Source organism: Leucoraja erinacea, chromosome 2 (assembly GCF_028641065.1).
Source record: "Leucoraja erinacea ecotype New England chromosome 2, Leri_hhj_1, whole genome shotgun sequence".
Classification (NCBI taxonomy): domain Eukaryota; kingdom Metazoa; phylum Chordata; class Chondrichthyes; order Rajiformes; family Rajidae; genus Leucoraja; species Leucoraja erinaceus.
In genome coordinates this window covers 18852314-18873815 of record NC_073378.1, presented here as the reverse complement: position 1 = coordinate 18873815, position 21502 = coordinate 18852314, and the positions used below count along the sequence as shown (strand labels likewise).

Here is a 21502-nt window from a genome sequence, read left to right as displayed (position 1 = left end):
ATTAGTAGTGTGTTCTAATCTTTGGGGTGTTTCAGACCTGACCCTGCTAAGTGACATGATTATCAGTGACCCTATGAATAAAATCAATAGTAAACTGCTGGAAGAAAACTGGAGCACCTTCAATGAAGTCTACTGATCAGCAAAGAATGTTGAATTTTGGAAAATAAGAGATTTTGCAAATTAAGATGGAGATTTTGCAGGCTTTACTGAATTCTGTGGTCAGCCTATTTAACCATATAACCAGATAACAATTACAGCACGGAAACAGGCCATCTCGGCCCTTCAAGTCCGTGCCGAACACTTATTCTCCCCTAGTCCCATATACCTGCACTCATACCATAACCCTCCATTCCTTTCCCATCCATATACCTATCCAATTTATTTTTAAATGATAAAATCGAACCTGCCTCTACCACTTCCACTGGAAGCTCATTCCACACAGCTACCACTCTCTGAATAAAGAAGTTCCCCCTCATGTTACCCCAAAACTTCTGTCCCTTAATTCTCAAGTCATGTCCTCTTGTTTGAATCTTCCCTACTCTCAATGGGAAAAGCTTATCCACGTCAACTCTGTCTATCCCTCTCATCATTTAAAAAACCTCTATCAAGTCCCCCCTTAATCTTCTGCGCTCCAAAGAATAAAGCCCTAACTTGTTCAACCTTTCTCTGTAACTTAGTTGCTGAAACCCAGGCAACATTCTAGTAAATCTCCTCTGTACTCTCTCTATTTTGTTGACATCCTTCCTATAATTAGGCGACCAAAATTGTACCCCATACTCCAGATTTGGCCTCACCAATGCCTTGTACAATTTTAACATTACATCCATTTTTTGGACTACCACAGATACATTCAGAGAAATAAACCTGACTTTCGTGGTCAACAATTATACTACTCAAAAGATCAAGTCAGAATCCCCCAATGATTAGAACATAGTACTAAGTAATTTCAATATTTCTCCCCCCCCCCCCCCCCAATCAATAAAAAAATCAGCAAATGCCACCAATTTATTTGAGACTAAATAGTCTTACACTTGATTATTTGAAGTTTGATTATTTTCTCATTTCTTCCCAAACTGATGCCATAATGTGAGTGAGATGTTACACTGAAATATTAGTTGAATGGTTTAGACTTACATTCATTACTGTCACATGCAATCTAATCAAATCAAATAATACTTTACATGATTACTATCAAGTCAGCCTCGGGTACAGTGAGGGGACAGATGCAGAGTGTACAATGTAGTTCTTAGTATTGAAGTGCAACAGTTTCAGAGACAAAGTCCAATGCCTTCAATGCGGTAAAGGTGAATTGGCCTGCACCCTAGTTGATGGAAGGATCGTTCAGAAGCCTGATAACAGGGGGGAAAAAGTTGTTTATGAGTCTGGTGGTGTGTGCTTTCAATCTTCTGTATCTTCTGCCTGACGGGAGCTGACACTTTAAAAATAAATTGGAATAGGACACAGGAGCTGACTATTCAGCAGCTGGCTCTTTAGTCTTGCCGAAGTTGGGCCTGTTTCCACACTATCACCCCATGACACTGAGTTCAAGGCCAGAGTACAAACGTATCGGGCATTCAAACATAGCAGAGCCCCAAAGTATTTCTCAAAATATTTGGCTTCCTTGGTTGCAGAGGTCATTATTATTATTTTAATTGTTTTTTAAGCAAGTTATATCAGTTAATTAGGCCTGAAGCACATTTATTTTTATTAATTTGTAATTGGTTTTTATTTTGATTATTGCTATCTGCGTTAAATTGTTCCAAGACATCAAAGATCTTTGATGGCAGCAAGTGCCCTCCGGGGATGGGGCCTTGGGATCCCTTGCCTGGAGCCTGCTGGGGGCTGCTAGCTGGCGCGTTGCTGCACTTCACTGGAAGGCAACAGAACCCTCCAGGGCACCAGACGTCTGGCCAGCACAAAATGTGGCTGCATCAAGAGACGGGAAGGCTCTAATTGGGGAGGGGGTGGGCGGGATTTGCGAGGGGGTTGAGCACAGGAAATGGCCTGTCTTGATCTTGACCCATTGCATTCCTGGTTCAGACCTCTCCAGCAATCCCACCACAGGGCAGCTCTCCCTGTAACTCACTGTGCGATGATCACTCACTGTATTTAATGTATATATCGTGTGCACATTCTCAATTGTTGGAATACTTTTTGTTATAAAGTAATGAATATCTGAGTACAATTATTTGTTATATCTCTGGATAAATATTTTAAATAAATATTTTAAAAATCTATCCAAAACCATCCATCATCTCACAAGGTTAAAATGTCATGCTGAATACATAACTACTGTGGAAATGCTTTAGCCAGGGAATGTTGCTAGAGGTTACTGCATAAGCATTTACCTTTACGGAAACTGATATAGATCACTAAGTTAATAGGGCACCACAGTCTCTCAAGCCTGTCATTGGATACGATCCACACAGTCCACTTTTTTCCCATGTCACCACAAGTAATGGATCTGTTTTTCCACGGGCCCACGCTAATACAGTGCTGATGCAGTGTGTTTTTTTCCTCTTTAATTTTCTCCCCAAAAAATGTGTGGTGCTTTTATCACTTTCAGTCAGTTAATTCCAACATTTTTCAGTCCATTTCTTCTGCTGTGGGGGGGTGCGCTGATTTCTGCATAGGTGAGAACACAATACATTTTAAGTCTGCAGGCAATGATTAATGTGAGCAGTGTTCCAGTATTGAACAGCGCTGTTTTTGCAGTGTGTGGTGTTAATTGCATGTGCTCCGTTTGGGAATTTTGTTGAATTCTTAGTATTCTGCATTCTTCTGAGTAAGTTGTAAGTTGGAAAGGTTAGATGCATATCTATCAGTTAAGGTTTGTGTTTACTAATGCTGGATTGTTACCTATATGGAAAGTATACAGATATAACACGAGAATAAATTATTTTCAAAGCTGTTGGTTATTCAGTACTTACCAGACTTGACAGGTGGAGGTTAATCAAACGTGCTTGTCGCTCCCATGGCATTGCCCACCCTCCCCAGGGGCGCTCCTTTCAGCTACCTATTCCTTTGGCACTGTCCGAACATGTACCTGGTCAATTCCTTTAAACTGACTGGGTACATGCCATTTACACCATCTGGCTGCATTCTAAAAATACGGTGATCCCCATTTAACTAGCACACTCTGCACATTCACGACAATTTACAATTTTTTCCGAAGCCAATTAACCTGTATGTCTTTGGAATGTGGAAGGAAGCCATGCTGTCACGGTGAGAACATACAAACTCCGTACAGACAGCGCCTATAATGAGGGTCGAATCCGGGTCTCTGGCACTGTGAGGCAACAACTCTACTGCTGTGCCACCATGACTTCATAATAATGCAGATTATTTTTGTAATCAGCCAATATTACAATATGTTATTGAATTTTATTTTTGGTGCTTTTATGAAGTGGGCACTGGGTATAAGAACAAATTTAATGGATTGATTACATCTTGTTCGGAATAAATTTTATTGACCATCAGAATGAGATGTTGCACATGATAAAGTTCTGTGATGAGAAACGGAGTTATACAGCACAAACATAGGTCCTTCAGCCCACTTTGTCCATGCCAACCAAAATGCCCATCTAAACGAATCCATATGCCTGCATTGTATTCCTCTACATCTGATATCTAGCCTTCGCTCTGTACTTGTTTATATTTTCACTTAATGATCAATAGAAATAACATAGATGCTGCTGCACCCGCTGAGTTTCTCCAGCATTTTTGTGTACCTTCGATTTTCTAGCATCTGCAGTTCCTTCTTAAACACAATAGAAATAACATTTTGCTCATCAACAAATGTTCAGTCAATTTTGTCTGAGAAATTAATTCACATTAAAGGGACAACTAATTAGCAATTCTCTCCTGCAAGCATTTTGAGCGCTGAATTTTGGGTTCACAATAAAAACTGCATATTTACAATAAGTCAAGTCAAGTCAAGTCAAGTCAAGTTTATTTGTCACATACACATACGAGATGTGCAGTGAAATGAAAGTGGCAATGCTCGCGGACTTTTGTGCAAAAGACAAACAACCAAACAAACTATAAACACAATCATAACACACATATTCTTTTACATAATAAATAATGGAAGGAAAAACGTTCAGTAGAGTTAGTGCCTGGTGAGATAGGCGTTTACAGTCCGAATGGCCTCTGGGAAGAAACTCCTTCTCAACCTCTCCGTTCTCACCACATGGGAACGGAGGCGTTTGTCTGACCGTAGCAGCTGGAACAGTCCATTGCAGGGGTGGAAGGGGTCTCTCATGATATTGTTGGCTCTGGAGTTGCACCTCCTGTTGTATAGTTCCTGCAGGGGGGCGAGTGAAGTTCCCATAGTGCGTTCGGCCGAACACACTACTCTCTGCAGAGCCTTCTTGTCCTTGGCAGAGCAATTCCCAAACCAGATGGTAATGTTCCCGGACAAGATGCTTTCCACCGCCGCTGCGTAGAAGCACTGGAGGATCCTCGGAGACACTCTGAGTTTCCTCAATTGCCTGAGGTGGTAAAGGCGCTGCCTTGCCTTACTCACCAGTGCTGAGGCGTGTGATGCCCATGTCATATCCTCGGAGATGTGGACTCCCAGATATTTAAAACAGTTCACCCTATCCACAGGATCCCCATTTATCCTCAATGGAGTGTACGTCCTCGGATGATGTGCCCTCCTAAAGTCCATGATCAGCTCCTTCCTTTCAATAAGTAAGCCTTTAAATATTTTTTATAGTATGTGAAATTGTAACAAATCTTTGTCTTATTTTTTGCTGGGAATTAAAGCTGATCCACATAAAAGCTGGTGAAAGATTTGAATTTTCAAAGCACCTCTCATGACTTTGGGCCATGTCAACATGCCACATAGCCAATTAAATAGTTGAAATTATAGAGTGATGGGTTGTATATATGACTGAGATACTGTATAGTATATGTGGGCTTTTTCTTTTTTTCTTTTTTGTATGGCTTTGTAAATATTTGATTAGTGTTCAAATGTAAATAATTTGGTGTACATATAGTGGCTGGTGTACATATGGTGTACATATAGCTGCTAAATTTGTATAAGATAATTACAAGCAGTTGAATAAGGGGTGGGAATTAATAAGCTTTGGCTTCTTCCTGCTCCTTTTTGGACACATACGATTTCATTTATTTATAGATATTGTTTATGACACTTTATAAATATTCTTGTTTTGTTTTTTTGTATGCTGTTTCACACTTGCTTTTTATTCTTTTATTCTGTTTGAAACAAATAATAAAATAAATAAATAAATAAATAAATACATCCAGGTTGTAATTTAGGAAATATCGTGAAATTGCGGTCAGCAAACTGATAATGATCATGTAATCTTCTTTAATACTGCTGCCTGAAGGATAAGTCTTGGCCAGGACACCCTGGTGAAGTTTCCCGCGAATGGCAATGATATTGTTCTGCTCAAGGCATGGACACAGGATTTGAACACTCCGCCTTCTAACTGAGAGGTGTCATTCAGTGAAGCACAGCTGAATTTGTACTTCGAATTGTCAACAGAATATGTTGGCATCTGGTTTGCATGCTATTTCTTCAAAGAGTAGGCCAGTGATAAAATTGTGGCTTTGTTGTTGAAGCCGCACTTTATTGCCACTTTAGTTTAATGATGTAACTCTTGAATACGAAGTGTTGGAGTGTTTGTGATGACCTCTAACAGCAAGGGGTTGACTATGATTTCCTGGTGTCACTGTATTAACAAAGTTCATGGATTCTTGTGTAAAGTGGTATGTGAGTGATGTATTTGTGGCTAACATCATATACTTTAATCTCTCAGGCTTTCCAGAAATGTTCAGTTATGGATGTAAGTTCCAAATCAGTTGTTGAACATCCGAAAGTTGAATTGCAAGCCAGAGATGTAAGGTCCACAACCTTATCACCCAAAGAAAAGAAGGTAACATGTATAGCATCAGAATATGAGCTTGCGCTGCTCTAGTCTTTCCTACTTCAACACTAACCCCACCTCTTCCCTGCTGAAGCCTATATTCCAAACACTCTGTGAAACTGGCATGCTTTGTGGCCAAAGTGGCTTATGCCATTTCTGCAGTGGCTCTGCATGTATAAAAGATCTGTTGTCATGCAGCTTTGACCTGTCATTAACATGATCTGCAGGGACAGATATTTCTCCTTTTTTAAGTGTAACTTAAAATTCTCTTTGTTGAATTGAATTAAGTTGTACATTGTAATGCCTTTGAAAGCGTCTAGTTTAATATAAAAGTTTTAAAGGCAGAGTAGTAATTTGTCATTGTCATTGAATGAAACAGCATGTGAGCTGGTGATTTGACCCAGTCAGGTACTTAGGTTGGACAATTCAATTCAAGCCCATTACCTGCCCGTTCCCCTGCTTTCTCTGTTGTTCTTCCCCATTGCATTCAACATCTCTCTGATTAATATAATTGTAAGACAACTATAATCTCCTGCATTTTCTCTCTTTTAATAAGAAAGGACTTTCGCTTTGCATTAATGCAAATAGAACATGCAAGTATTTGCCAGATCCATTAATCGTTCGGCATTACTGAACAGGATCTTGCATTTAATTCCTTCATCGACCCATCCTGGTGAATAGAAAAAGGGCCATGAATAATGCATATATGATTATAATATAGAAAATCTGTTAAAAACTGCATGGCTTTGATGTAAACTGTGCGTTTCATCTGATTGAATAACGACTTTATAGTTCAGTAAGTAACTAGGAAGGCAAAATGTTTTCATATTCATTTAAATACCTCATTCGAAGTAAATAAAAATCAAAAGGTCAAACAAGAATCTATTTCAGTGAGATGCAAGAGACAACAGATGCTGGAATCTGCAGCAAAAGGAGGATAGATTTTTGCTCAAGAATCTAGTTCTGACGTTTTTTAAAACAAAAGAACCATGATAATGTAGTAGTCTTCTTCCATAATATTTTCTGTTTATTCGATGTTTCTAAACTTGCCAGATATTATTGATAGAAGATGGAAACATTTTAATTACACTTGATGATACTAGTGACGATGTAAAATGGTATCATAGAGCAAAGTATTCCCAGCCCTCTGCTATAATTCCCACAGGCTTAGTGAAAATTAATAATCGTTAAAATGTGTGGTATTGTCAAACCCCTTTTGTTTCATGCTTGTATGCATTTCATGCTTGCAAACATAAAATCACAAATATGATAACCCTCAGTATACTACATTTATAAACCACCCCAATTCATGTGGTAAATAATGTATTGTTTTGTTGTGTCATTTATGGATATCTCCAAAAGAGATGATTTCATTAAAATAGGAGCTTATAAAATCATTGTGTTTGTAACTTGAGCTGACCATTTTGTGGCTGCATTTGTACATTGGCCTCCTCCATGCCCCGGAACATCAAAAGGTAGTCTACCCCATGTGTGTAAGAAGGAACTGCAGATGCTGGTTTACACCAAAGATAGACACGCGTTGGTGCATTTGCTGCGGGTTTGACTGTTGTTTAAAAAATGCATTAAAAAAACTGGTTTGATATTTGCACAGTATATATTCTGTAATACAAAATGTTTGTCCAAGAATCATTAGACCATGGGTAACAAAGCTGACGAGTCCTACATCAGCTGGGCATAGTGGTAAAAATGATGATTATTTCATGCAGCAAATTAAGAGTGTCGGACATCCACCCAAAAACAGCACAACCGCTAATAGTCACATTAAAGTCCTTATCGCAAAATATCAAATTAGTTCAATAGCTAACCCATGGTCTAAGTTCAATACACTTTATTTGCAATGGTATGATCATTTAAATGGACTATGATGTTATACTGATTCTTCATTTGATTTATGTGCTCGTTTTCACTTTTACGTTTACTTTCACGAGAAAACATTGAAGTTGAGCTTCAAAGTCTTGTATTTCCTTGTTTTCTTACAAATGGCAGAATCACCGTCAATAATCCAGCACATTCCTATTATATGAATCTACTTGATATTTCTGGATTGGGCAAAATGCATTTTTTTGTGGAATTTCAAATTTAATGTTATACTTTTGTGAAGCCCATTTTTACTTCCAAATAGAGTCCTGATTTCTTTCCCAGTCGATTCATATAATGGGACTTGCTGAACTCTTTGATTTCAGTGCAGAGATTTTTTGGGGTTTACAATCTATTTTTAAACATCTGTGTTTTCACTTCTGAACAGTTTTCAAGTAGGTTGCAAGATGAAGCAGTATTTTAATTTTTGCTGCCACAAATAGCAAGAATAATCCTTGAATTGAAACTCGGATTATTGCAGCAATATCCATTTTGAAGTTGTAAAGAAAGAGGCTTCAGCGCCTATCAGCTAGACTACCTATTTCTGTTGGACAACATTCCATTCAAACATTATTTGGATACAGATTTGCTACCGATTTGCATTTGGATTTCTGGTAACAGGGAATTTGAATTAAGAGGAGCAAAATTAATTTTTCAGCAATAAACAAAAGATTTTGCAGAATGGAAGACTGAAACTTATATACACTGAAATCACAGATGTCCTACAATCTCAAACTTGAATTAATACTTGTTTGCTGTGTTTGGTGTGAATCAAATTTCTTTAAAGGCATTCCTGTTCCTTTGATATGTCTTTACTTGTATTGGCTTCTTTGGGCTTGCTTGTTGATTTTCTTGGATGTTACTGTTGCCATTTTTGTTTTGGAGCTTTGGCTATTGGTGACTGGCCTTGGTGCTAGCAATGTTTCTGTTGAAATCTGATGCTCGGGGCTGTTTAGATCTTGATATTTGGTGATTGATAATAATGTCCAATCTATAACTTGTGCTGTTCAATCTGGGCCAAATTTATGGGATTTTGCTCCTGTTTTGCCTGGTCATTGTTGCTTTGTGAATGCTTAATATGATGTAAATAAGACAATAAAAAAATCCATTCTAATATTTTTGTTGCCTTAATTAGAATACTTGTAATTACATTGTGGATACTGTTTGTGACGGGCAGTAATGCAGACAGATGACTGAGGTGTGCATTACAGACTTTAAATGCTTTATGGTAAATACAGTTACTGATTTCCGGAGCATTTGTTGTGCAATAACTTGTCATAATCAACTATCCTAGCAGAAACCAGACACTTTTGGCGAGCAGGTTATATGCACAGAGAATGAACACAAAGTTATGCTGGATTCTGAAGTGGTAAGTAATCTAAAAAGGTGTCACCACAGACCTGCCTTCTGTTGCAAATTATTAGTATTTCATATTATTGATAGATTTTTTTAATATTGCATTGCAGAATATACTTATATTTGCAGATTTTCTTTTTTTTTTGCAGGTTTCTTGCGATACAACAATGGCCTCCAATGTGTTTGTATTCCACGATATTCAACCAGCTTTTACTGAAATGGAGCTTCCGCCACAGGATGAGGTTCCTCTGTATTCATCACACCATAAGGTCACGTCACAATGCTTAGATGATGAAGAAGAGGAATCTGTGGTTTATCAGCCGGACGTTACCATTCAATCTGTTGAAAATAAGAAAGATATCACTCTAATGAAAGAGATTTTGCCAGCAATAAAGACCGATGAATTCACTGTGATGGGCGACACAAAAAGTGGGCTGCAGGACTTTGACTCGGCATATGGCGCAGAGAAGTCAGCTTGTACAAATATTTCCACTACTGTGGAGATTATTGGACAGAGTGTTCAGCCCAGCCTTAAGAAATCAAGTCTAGCAATACCCTTAGTAAGACCCACCGTAGTTCCAGACCATCACGGCTCATTTGCCAACAAATGTGAATCCCTTGATTGGGAAATGGGGAAAGATCTTAGCATGGATTCAACAGACATGAGTAAACAGAAAGAAAACGTTAGCCAGCCGGTGGTATTGAGACAGAAGCCCCTCAAAAATGTAACATTTAAATACTTGGATGACGAATCTTCAAGCTCGTCTGGTGAAGATTCCCCAACAAGTGACAACATCGCGTTCATGATTACAAACACTGAGGTCCAGGCTCTATCCAGTGGGGAAGTTAATGAAATTGTAAACAAAGGAGAATACATTCATACTGTAAATGTAGATGCAAACCAAGAGATGACTTCGCGTCAGGAGACGTACCAGGAGTTTGGCCCGGACAACTCGGTGCTCTACATGGACCGAAAACCAGTCATCATCATCTTTGATGAGCCAATGGACATCCGATCTGCATACAAAAGGTTATCCACAGTGTTTGAAGAATGTGATGAAGAGTTGGAAAAGATGATGGCTGAAGAAAAAATAGACGAAGAGAGTGAAGGATCGGAAACATCGACCCTTGAAGAAACATTGGAAGAACCCACAAATATTGGTGATGAAGTACAATTGAAAAACACGCCCCCCACTGCGGTGTCAACACCCAGCTTGGTGCGCGATAAGACCAACAGCACCGTACAACTTTGTTCCACTGACGTCAGTGCGCCAAAAGAGAGTAAATTTGGTGCCGCAGAAGATGACTCCAAATCAGATTGCGTGGAAGGCGGCCCATTTGCCTACAAGGCAGACACAAAGAAAAGGTTTAAGTTCAAATTCCCCAAGAAACAGTTTGCAGCTCTGACCCAAGCTATTAAAACCGGCACAAAGACTGGGAAGAAAACCTTGCAGGTGGTTGTTTATGAGGATGAAGAAGAGCCCGATGGAACAGTGAAACGGCACAAGGAGGCAAAAAGATTTAACATTGAACAATCCAAAAGCAAAGATGAAGCCCCAGAACCAAGGGAACATGGTTACACTGACGTGGCATCCAATCCATCTCGAACTGACCAGATTCGGAAAAATACTTACAAGACATTGGACAGTCTTGAGCAAACCATCAAACAGTTAGAAACGACTATTAGTGAAATGAGCCCAAAGATGTCGGAGGAAAAGTACACCACATGCCCTTCAAAGATCTGTGAATCATCTCAAGGGCCGGTATCAGGGGATGAAAACAAATCACCAACTGATTACCTGTTGCATTCCTCTGCAAAGACCACTCAAACCACCAAGGTCAAACCGCCTCTCCTTCCAAAAATCTCCACAAAATCAAGTGATCAGCAGGTGTCCTGTTGTATTTTTTTTCTAGTCTGCTACATGCGGGTGACGTGATTCCTCTTTCTGGTTCTAATACTTGAAACTTAACTAGTTAACGGTTTGGTGGACATTGGTGTTGGGCAAAGCTAATGTATATTAATCTGAAAGCTGATTTGATCTATGTTAATTGAAAATACAATTACGCTTTGGTCTAACTGGGTGTTTGACCTCCAGGTAATGAAAGCTGCTTATAAATTAACTTTGATTTTCCATCTATGCACTTCTAATCAAGCTTGAATCTGGTTGAAACGGGAACGGCAGTTCTGTTCCCTGTGCATGTTTAAGGTAAATGCATTTCTGCCGTGTTTAAGGTGGTAGTGATCTGCACGGAGGCACGCTCTTTTCTGATCTTCTGAATCCACCTTGCAATTCAGATATTTTTGCGGGCAGTAAGGATCTACATTGTTTTAAGTGCAACGATTTGGTTTTCTTGTAGGGTTCAAGTCTGATGTCTCCAACCAGCAGAATGCCTGTCTCTCTGGGATCAAAGCTACGGCAGCAACAAGGAAGCACAGAAAAGGTGACAAAGCAGAAGCTTCAGGACTCCCAGCGACAGTTTCGACAGGTAGTTTTGTTCTAGAAGTCAGTCCAGAAAATTAAGAAAGAAATTAAAATATTTATGAACTTTAAAGTCTTTTTCTTAATTAAATGCATTAAATGTCAATGGTACAACATCTGATTTTAATTACTCCATTAATTTATAAACCGGACCTGGTATCAGCGTATAAATGCTGATGAACTGTGAAATATTTGGTGTTTCTTCTGTAATACTTCAAGGATTTTCTCATTTCTCTGTCAGCCAACTCTTGTTGAATGTCTGTAACCTTTTGTGTAGCAAAACCCATTAACAAGTAACTTGCTATTGACTAGTTTCCTATTAATTTTCCATCAGGTTTTATAGTGTGTGACTGGAATGACTAAAGTAACCAAATTTAACCAATACATCTAAACTAACTGCCATGATAACGTATGTCTACTGAATGGATTGGAATATGAATGACTAGTTAGTTAGTTTTATTTTCCAAGCTTGCACTCTAATAGTAGAAATGCATGGTTCTAATAATTCTCAATAATCATACTTTTTTTCTTTTATTTTCTTTCTTTCCACATTTATATGTTGTGGGATTTACCAGGTCCGTTAAACCCCTGCAAGGCTCACCAGGATAATAAGGTTCTGCACTGTTAATTCTTTTGTCTGACTGGGACTGTTCTGACAGGCCCCATAGCTAAAATGTTGGTGGCTCTCTGACAAACTTATCTCCTGCCATCTTTATTTGCAGGCTAATGGAAGTGCTAAGAAACCTGGTGGGGAGAGTAAGGCTACTTCCCCTACTTTACCTGCTTCTAAGATCCCGGCCCCCTCTGCTAGCTCTGGGAAAAGTAGCTCTGTGACTGCTCCCAGCAATGAAAGCACTAACCAGCCCAGTAAACATCCCTTACCCACCGCTAATTCCCTCACTCCAGTTGCAGGACGCAATTCCCATGCTCCAACTGTGTCCCATATTCCTTCTACCTCTAATGGCTCGCATAAGCTTCATGCTCATAGCCCTGCCCTAACAGGCAGAGGGCAGCCTCTTTCTTTTCCAAATGGCAGGCCCTCTTCATCTTCCTCATCCTCTGGCCCCCCCCCGGTTTCTCCGACCTCACTGACTCAAGGAGCGAAAAGCATCCGGACAATTCATACCGCTAGTTTTGCAAGCTACAAGCAACAGACCATCAACCCCAGCAAATCCACTGTCAAAGAAACGGCATAGAGGCGTGGTGGAACCCTCCTTCATCTTTCTTTGTTTTGTTCAACGTTGCAGTAGATTGCTTTTCATTTCATTATGATTTTTATAAAGTTCCTCACATAATGTGCATTCAGCATAGCCAGAATTAACAGATTGCTGTTGACCTACAAACACTGAATTCCTTGTTTTTGATGCAAATGTGAAGTAACTTGCCTGTAAATAATTATTCTAGTGAAGCCGATTGAAAATCAGCTGATATAATAAATACAAGATTGGGTGTTGAGGTATAATGACCGTAGTAGCAAAGACATTCACTCGCTGGCAACATTTTTTCAAGCACATTGTTTTTATACAGAGTATATTTTCACATTGTGCAGTTGGCATTGCTTTAACTATTGTAAAGTTTGAATAATAGACACTGGGATATTGATTTTAAAACTAACATAAATTATTCCATACCAAAATATCACAGTACAGGGGGGAAAGCTGGGGAACTGTAATAGAAATATGAATATAAGGTCAAAAGGTAAAACATTAACTAAGTAACTGCACACAGTTTGCACTGAATTAGGTTTTCTTCAGTATATTTGACATTAGATTGCTATAGTAAGAATATGACATAAATGCTTTATTTAATGCTTGTTTTTTAATTCTAGCAAGTGGGTTTTCCCTGCAGCTAATAATGCTAACTCATGGACAGCTAGCTACCTGTAGCTTAAGGAGATGATCTGTTGCATTTTCATTGACCATAGCTCGCTACATATTTCATTAAAGCAATCAATTAAGTCTCCTTTTCCACAATTAGGAGTTTATAAATAATAATGCTTCACAAGATGACGAAAAGGGACATGATAATGCTGATCAAATACATTGTTTGGATGAGTGCAAGACTTATGTAATGTTGTAGATATACTATTTGTGTTGTACTGCCATTCTCTCAATAATAAAAATATAAGTATTGCTTTTTTGGAGTGATTGATGAAATGCTGTTTCCTATTTTGCATCAGTTTTTATGTAAAACTGACTATTCTCTCTAATTGCTGCAAGCTTTATTTGTACTTCAATTTAATAGTTTAATAGACATAGTTACACAATTGTTTGAAACTTTTTTTTGCCTAGATTCATAAAAGTGAATGCTAGTCGTAGCTACATTAAACATTTTTTTAACCTATATTAAGAGACTTGTAAAACTCGCAAACCTATATGTTTTGTGTGTATATGAAGTTATACACAATATCTGCTTATAAATCTGCAGGGATGCTTATAGTTTTCACTCTAGTACCAAAGTTTGTGTATTCGCATGTCTTTTTATTATAAGATATATTTTAAGAATCAGATGGGAATATGTGATCTATAAGATGGGGCATGTTTGCACATCCAGAGGTTTTTTTTTGTACATAGGTTTGTTATTTGTAAAACATATTATATTGTACAAGACTGCATTGTGGTGAACTGCACACTCTAGCCATGTGAAGAAGCAATGAAATAAAGGGCCGCATGCTTGTAGTTCTATCTTTTGTCATTTGAGTAATGGTATGTGGATCAGTGTAATCTATTTGTAGAGTTCTAAATGTCCATTTTCCACCCTGCCTTCACACTTCGTGTGTGTGTGTGTGTGTGTGTGTGTGCGTGTGCGTGCGTGCGTGCGTGCGTGTGTGTGTGTGTGTGTGTGTCTACCCGTCTCTCTTGCCCTCTCTCGCTCTTTTGCTCTCTCATTCACACTCACACAAACACTCACTCTCTCTCTCCATCTCACACATACGCACTCCTCTCACACAAGAGCGGAACTCGCTATCAAAACATGGAGGGGACGGGGGACACAATTTATTGGCGGCCATGCGCGCATGCACACACTCACACACGTGCGAGGCTTCGTAGGCTCAATCCAGCGCTAAATGCAGCTCAACTCTGCCTGTCTCACCGGGTTAACTACAGCCCTGCCTGGACACCAGCACGATTTCTCCACGTTGGCCATATTTCCCGCAGGTCCAGGCAGGTTCACCTGGCGGGACAGGCAGAGGAGTTGAGCTGGGTTTAGCGCTGTTTCTCTGCGCTGGCTGTGGGCCTGGGGGTACAGCTCGTGTCTGACTCCTGACCTCTCTGGCAACCCGTGGGGGGGGCACTCGGGACGGCACCGGAGACCCGGCCGGGATCGATCCTGCCTGCGGATGAGGCGCAGGTCTGTTCCGCGTCTCCCTCCTCCAATCACCGCATTCTATCCTCAGTCCCACCCCCACTGCCTCGCGGAAAGCGGAGATTTTAAATTCTGGATTACAAAAACATGGGAGGGGGGGGGGGTGTGTTCCCTCTGCCCCCCCCCCCCCGGGTTTTCCGCCCCTGCTCTCACACACATGCACTTTCTCTTACACACACACTCACTCTATCTCACACACACACACACTCCTATCTCTCACACATACATTTTCCCGTTCCCTCTCTCTCTCTCACACACACACACACACATTCACACTCTTTCCATCTCTCTCTCTCTCTCTCTCACACACATACACACAAACTCTTTCCATCTCTCTCTCACACGCACACACACACATACACTCTTTCTCTCACACACACTCTCCTGTGCTCCATTTACAATCCACAGACACTCTCCTGTCCATTCCTTTTAATGTTATTTTGCATAGTTCCCGGCTGGTAAAGAGATGAAAATGTGGAGCTACTTCGCCACTGTGTTTGTATTACAGCAGAAGGTTGATACAGCCTTGGGAATAGTTTGCACATTTCTCCAGAAGGACAAACCATATCCCAAAGGATCAGCAATTTGGGAAGGTTGTCTGTGGCACATTTGGAAATTGAGATTTCCAACCATAAATGAAGAGCATCAAATAGAATGGAAAATCACCGTATACGCAAGTGACACCCTGCACATTCCAAAGTTTAAAAAGCTTTCACTGAATCCAGAGCTAAAACGTCATGTGAAAGAGGTCAGCAAAATGTAGGTTTTCATTCAAACCAAAGCTGAAAATGCTGTGCCCTTGTCATGTTTACATTCCAGAACAGCTTTGCTGATGGCTGTGGGTCCCAGTGCATCTGAAGAAGTGAATTGCAATGTTGTATTCCTACAGATGCTTGAAAGTGGAAATAAAAACAGAAATAGCTGGATAGAGTCAGCAGCATCTGCAGAGAGCAAAACAGAGTCATGTAGAATCAATGACCTTTCATCAGAACCAGCCATTAATATATAGCATTATTAATTGTCAATGAAACTCTCAGCAGCTCGTGTAGCATCTGTGGAAAGAAAAACAGTGAGCATAGAATGCTACAGGACTGGAACAGGCCCTTCGGCCCATCGTTTGTATTGACCATGATGCCAATCGAACTAATCCCATCTGCTTGCACATGCTCTGTATCCAACTAATCCCTGCCTGGTATTGGTATTGGTTTATTATTGTCATATGTACAGCGATGCAATGAAAAGCTTTGCTTTGTATATTCTCCAGGCAGATCATAACATGCAAGAGTACATCAGGTCTTGCAAAAGAGAAAATTGACAGAGTGCAGAGTATTATGTTACAGCTACAGTGGAGAAAAAGGGCCACAGTGCAGAAGACTGGAAGATCAGTTCATTCGTTCTTGGCAAGGGAGAGCATGTAGCAAATAACCTGTGCAAGAGGCTAAATTAGGTCAGCGAAGAAGTAGTCCTTGAACCTGGTGCTGTGTGCTTTCAGACATTTGTATCTTCTGCCCGATGGGAAAGTGGAGACGAGAGAATGACTAGGGTTTGAATATTCCTCGAATGTGTTGGCTGCTTTTCCGGGGCAAGTTGGAAGTAGGGATGTGGTTGTTGGGTGGGGGTTGGAGGGGGAGGGGGCAGAGGCGGGATTGGTCGTGTAATGAAACTTGGCTGTGCCCACAACTCTGCAATTTCCTGCGGTTTTGGGCAGAACAGTTGCCATGGCAAGCTGGGATGCATCTGGAAAGGGTGCATTCTATGTTGCATGTGTCAAAAATGAGTAAGAGTCATAGAGGCGGGATGGCGAATTTCCTTAACCTTCTGAGAAAGTAAATGTAACAGTATGTTGTCTTGGGTGTGGCTTCACTGAGGTTGGACCAGGCCAAATTATTGGTGACTTTTACACCTAGGATCTTGAAACCTTCAACCACCTCCACTTCAGCACCAATGAAACAAAGCACCAATATAGATCGCATGTTTCCACTTTGCTTCCAAAACATTTTAACAGCTGTCTACAAATCACTTATAGAATCTGTATACTCACCTTTAACATCACATCCTGGTTCACCCTCACCTCTGTCAAAGACAAATCAAAGCTTTCCCGGATCATCAATCAGGCAAGCAAAATAACTGGCAGAACTCAAAATCAATTATCAGTACTCCACACCCAGGCAGTTAAAAGGAAAGCCAATCTCATTACACAGGATCACACCCACCCCCTGCACAAGTCTTTCCAACTTCTGCCATCAGGCCGCCGATATAAAGTCCCCCTATCCAAGAAAAACACCCACAAAAACTCATTCATACCCATTGCCATAAACAGCTTAAATAAAAAATGAACAATGGACAAATTAACCCTGACGCATTGTCACTTTACACGTATCCACAACTTTTATCTTGTCTATTTTTACAGTTTTTAATCTTTATATTTGCTTTTAAGATCGATACACACTGTGTGTGCTCGCAGAAATCTGTGTTGTATGACTGCTTATCAGTACATTGTCCTGTCTGTGTGTTGAGCCACGTCAAAGAAGATTTTCTGTTACGACAGACAATAAAGTTTTCTGAAGTTAATGACCAGCTCCTTCATTTTACTAACTGTGAGGGACTTGTTACTAAGATCTCTACCTCCCTCCCGTACTCCTTCTCATCATTGTTTGAGATCTATCAACTACTGCTAACTTGTAAATGGAGATAGAACAGGATTTACCTGTAAAGTCGTGATTGTGTAGGAGTTGAGGACGCAGCCTGTGGGGCACTGGTGTTGAGAATTATTGTAGAGAATGCTCTGTCACCTACACTTACTGATTGCAGTCTATGGGTCAGTGAGTCAAAGATCCCATTGCAGAGGTTGGTATTGAGTCTTAGGTCCAGGATTTTGCAGATGAGTTTGGTTGGAATTATGATGATGAAGGTGTTATGTCTGCTCATGTTCTTGCCTAAAGACTTGCCTAAGCATTGCTATCTGCTTCTACCACTCCCACTCTGCGTTTTAAAAGAAAAACTTGCCTCATAAATCTCCTTTAAATTTACCCACTCTCACTTCAAAGCTAGTATTTGAAATTTCTACACTAAGAAAACACTTTTGACTATTTTCTGTATCTATGCTTCTCATAGTTTATATACATTACCATCAGATTGCTCCTTGCCCCAAACTATTGAGGTTGTTCAATCTCTCCTTATGGCTAATACACTCCAATCCAGCTAAAATTATAATGAATCATTTTTACACCTTCTCCAAAGACTCTCGATCCTTCCTATAGTCTGGTGACCAGAACTGCACACAGTATTTCAAATGTTGCTAAACACAAGTTTTTATGCAGCTGCAACATGACTTTTGGATTTTTATATTTGATGCCAAGTTTGCGGATAATATGAAAATAGGTGGAGGGGCAGGTAGTGTAGAGAAAGCAGGGACTCTGCAGAAGGACTTGGAAAGGTTGGGAGAGTGGGCAGAGGAGTGGCAGATGGAATATAGTGAGCAAAATGTGGAGTCAATCATTTTGGTAGTAGGAATAAAGACGTAGATTATTTTCTAAATGGGGAGAGAATCCAGAGATCGGAGGTGCAAAGGGGCTTGGGAGTGTTGGTGCAGGATTTCCAAAAAGTTAATCTGCAAGTCGAATCAGTAGTAAAGAAAGGGCTAGTATACAAAAACAGGAAAGTAATTCTGAGGCTCTAAGGCTCTCGTCAGGCCGTATTTGGAATATTGTGAGCAGTTTTGGCACCGTCTCTGAGGAACTTACAGAATAGTGAAAAGCTCCGACATCTCCGAGGATATGACATGGGCATCACACGCCTCAGCACTCGTGAGTAAGGCAAGGCAGCGCCTTTACCACCTCAAGCAATTGAGGAAATTCAGAGTGTCTCCGAGGATCCTCCAGTGCTTCTATGCAGCGGCGGTGGAAAGCATCTTGTCCGGGAACATTACCATCTTGTTTGGGAATTGCTCTGCCAAGGACAAGAAGGCTCTGCAGAGATTAGTGCGTTCGGCCGAATGCACTATGGGAACTTCACTTGCCCCCCTGCAGGAACTATACATTAGGAGGTGCAACTCCAGAGCCAACAATATCATGAGAGACCCCTTCCACCCCTGCAACGGACTGTTCCAGCTGCTACGGTCAGGCAAACGCCTCCGTTGCCATGCGGTGAGAACGGAGAGGTTGAGAAGGAGTTTCTTCCCAGAGGCCATTCGGACTGTAAACGCCTATCTCACCAGGGACTAACTCTACTGAACGTTTTTCCTTCCATTATTTATTATGTAAAAGAATATGTGTGTTATGATTGTGTTTATGGTTTGTTTGGTTGTTTGTCTTTTGCACAAAAGTCCATGAGCATTGCCACTTTCATTTCACTGCACATCTCGTATGTGTATGTGACAAATAAACTTGACTTGACTTGACTTGAGCTTTGGTTGAGTGGATGTGGAGAGGATGTTTCCACTAGTGGTTGAGTCTAGAAGCCATAGCCTCAGAATTAAAGGATATTATTTTAGGAAGGATATGAGGAGGAATTTCTTTAGTCAGACGGTGATGAATCTGTGGAGGCAAAGTCAGTGGATATATTTAAGGCAGAGATAGATAGATTTATGATTAGCACGGGTGTCAGAGGTTATGGGGAGAAGGCAGGAGAATGGGGTTAGGAGGGAGAGATAGATCAGCCATGATTGAATGGTGGAGTAGACTTGATGGGCCGAATGTCTTAATTCTACTCCTATCACTTATGATGCCTTGACCAGTGAAACAAACACATGCCTTATGCTGTCTTACCACCTACCTAAATGTGCTGTGACTTTCAGACCAACTCCAAGGTCCTTCTGCATATCAATGCCCCTCAGGGTGCTGCCATTTACAGTATACTTTCCTCTTTCCTTTGACCTCCTCATATGCATCACCTCATATTTTCCATGCCTAACCAAAGTTTTATAAAGCTGCAACAGTACCCGGCCTATTAATGCAAGCTTACCATATTTTGCCACTCTATCTGTGTTCAGAATGCTATGTCCTTGGTCATCTGCAAATTTACTAAATAGAGCACTTACATTTTTCACTAATATATATATAAAATATATATATATTCCAAGCAATAAAGATCCCAGCATTGATTCCAAATTAATGTTTTGGGTCATAAAGACTGCAGAGAGGATTATCAGAACGGAACTCCCCTCCATGGATACAATCTATACACAGCGCTGTCAAAAAAGAGCAGAGAGAATCATCAGAGCCACACTACATCCAGCTCACTCCCTGCTCAAACACAAAAACTGCACATACAACCTCAGGCACAGACGAGCGGACAGCATCGTCACAAACAGAACACGCTTTTTTAAGAGCTTCTTCCCTGCCACAGTGAGACTCTTGGCCAAAACAAAAGGAACTGATGTCCTGACCTACCTCATAGCACATCATATTATATTATATTATATTGTCTCCTGGGCCTGTACAATTTACAATGCAATCAACACTTTTTATATAGGGTTTGTGTAATTTACAATGCTCTCACTTTCCCCTTTATATTGGGTTTTTAGGCATTTTCTTTCTTTTTTAGTTCTAGAGAAGTATATGTTTTTATAGATGATGTGTCGTCTATGTGTCTTTTTAACTTGACTTGACTGTCTGAAGAACCGCACAAGAGTTCCTATGTGTGTAAGCACAAATGGCAAATAAAGTTTTTGACCTTTGACCTTGACCCAAATTTGGATATGTACTCACCAAATATGGATGTGGAGCCTGTTGTCGATGAATCAGATTTCCACGTTTAAGCAATGAATCTGGAAATGTATCTTGCAAGATCTGAGGAGATTATGTGCATCTGCATTAAAATTTAGTTGGTTTACTGAAGTCAAATATGAAATACCTCCTATAAAATATAACCAGGTTGCACCTTTACTTTTGGTCACGGCATCCAAAGTTCCCAATGGGAAACATCAATTCTTCTGTCCATCTGTGGGTCAGGGTCTCCCCGCCCTCCGAAGGCAGTGGAGGCCAATTCACTGGATGTGTTCAAGACACCAGAGTCGGCCCCCTCCTACCGGATCGTACAGTGCCGCGCAGAAGTGTTCACCCACTGCACCCCCAGGACTTCACTTTTTCTCACAGAGCTGTTACGTTACAGCCAACGCTTCCAAACGGCGACCCAGGTAGATTAAACTTCATTTTTTTTCATCCCGGTTCCCAATACCCGAGGTGGGGGCGCGAGAATAAAAAAGTGAAAACACTTGAAGACGTTTAGAAAAGTTTTCCCCCTGCAACTTTAGACTATTAAAAAAAAATAAAAACTGAAATATCACATTTACAGTCTTCTTGGGTGTGACACTACAAGCTTGGCACTCCTGTATTTGGGTAATTTCTCTCATTCTTCTCTGCAGATCCTCTCAAGCTCCGTCAGGTTGGATGGGGAGCGTTGATGCACAGCTATTTTCAGGTCCCTCCAGAGATATTCGATCGGGTTCAAGTCCAGGCTCTGGCTAGGCCACTCAAGGACATTCACAGACTTGTCACAAAGCCACTCCTGCGTTGTCTTGGCTGT

At 40.5% G+C, this 21502-nt stretch overlaps 1 protein-coding gene across 5 annotated transcripts in view; it reads left to right on the top strand.

The window, feature by feature from the left end:
* The window catches only part of LOC129707370 (sickle tail protein homolog), a 171373-nt gene extending 157080 nt beyond the window's left edge, over nucleotides 1–14293 (top strand). For 3 of the 5 annotated variants that reach the window (XM_055652358.1, XM_055652383.1, XM_055652373.1), the window contains 5 exons: nucleotides 5790–5906; nucleotides 9070–9144; nucleotides 9281–11020; nucleotides 11490–11618; nucleotides 12334–14293. In XM_055652358.1, coding sequence (XP_055508333.1) covers nucleotides 5790–5906; nucleotides 9070–9144; nucleotides 9281–11020; nucleotides 11490–11618; nucleotides 12334–12807 — 2535 coding nt within the window. In that variant the 3' untranslated portion in view covers nucleotides 12808–14293. Of the gene's footprint in view, nucleotides 1–5789; nucleotides 5907–9069; nucleotides 9145–9280; nucleotides 11021–11489; nucleotides 11619–12186 lie in introns of all 5 variants that reach the window. The other 2 variants (XM_055652365.1, XM_055652393.1) reach the window with 2 other exon arrangements.
* Nucleotides 14294–21502: the final 7209 nt, after the last annotated feature.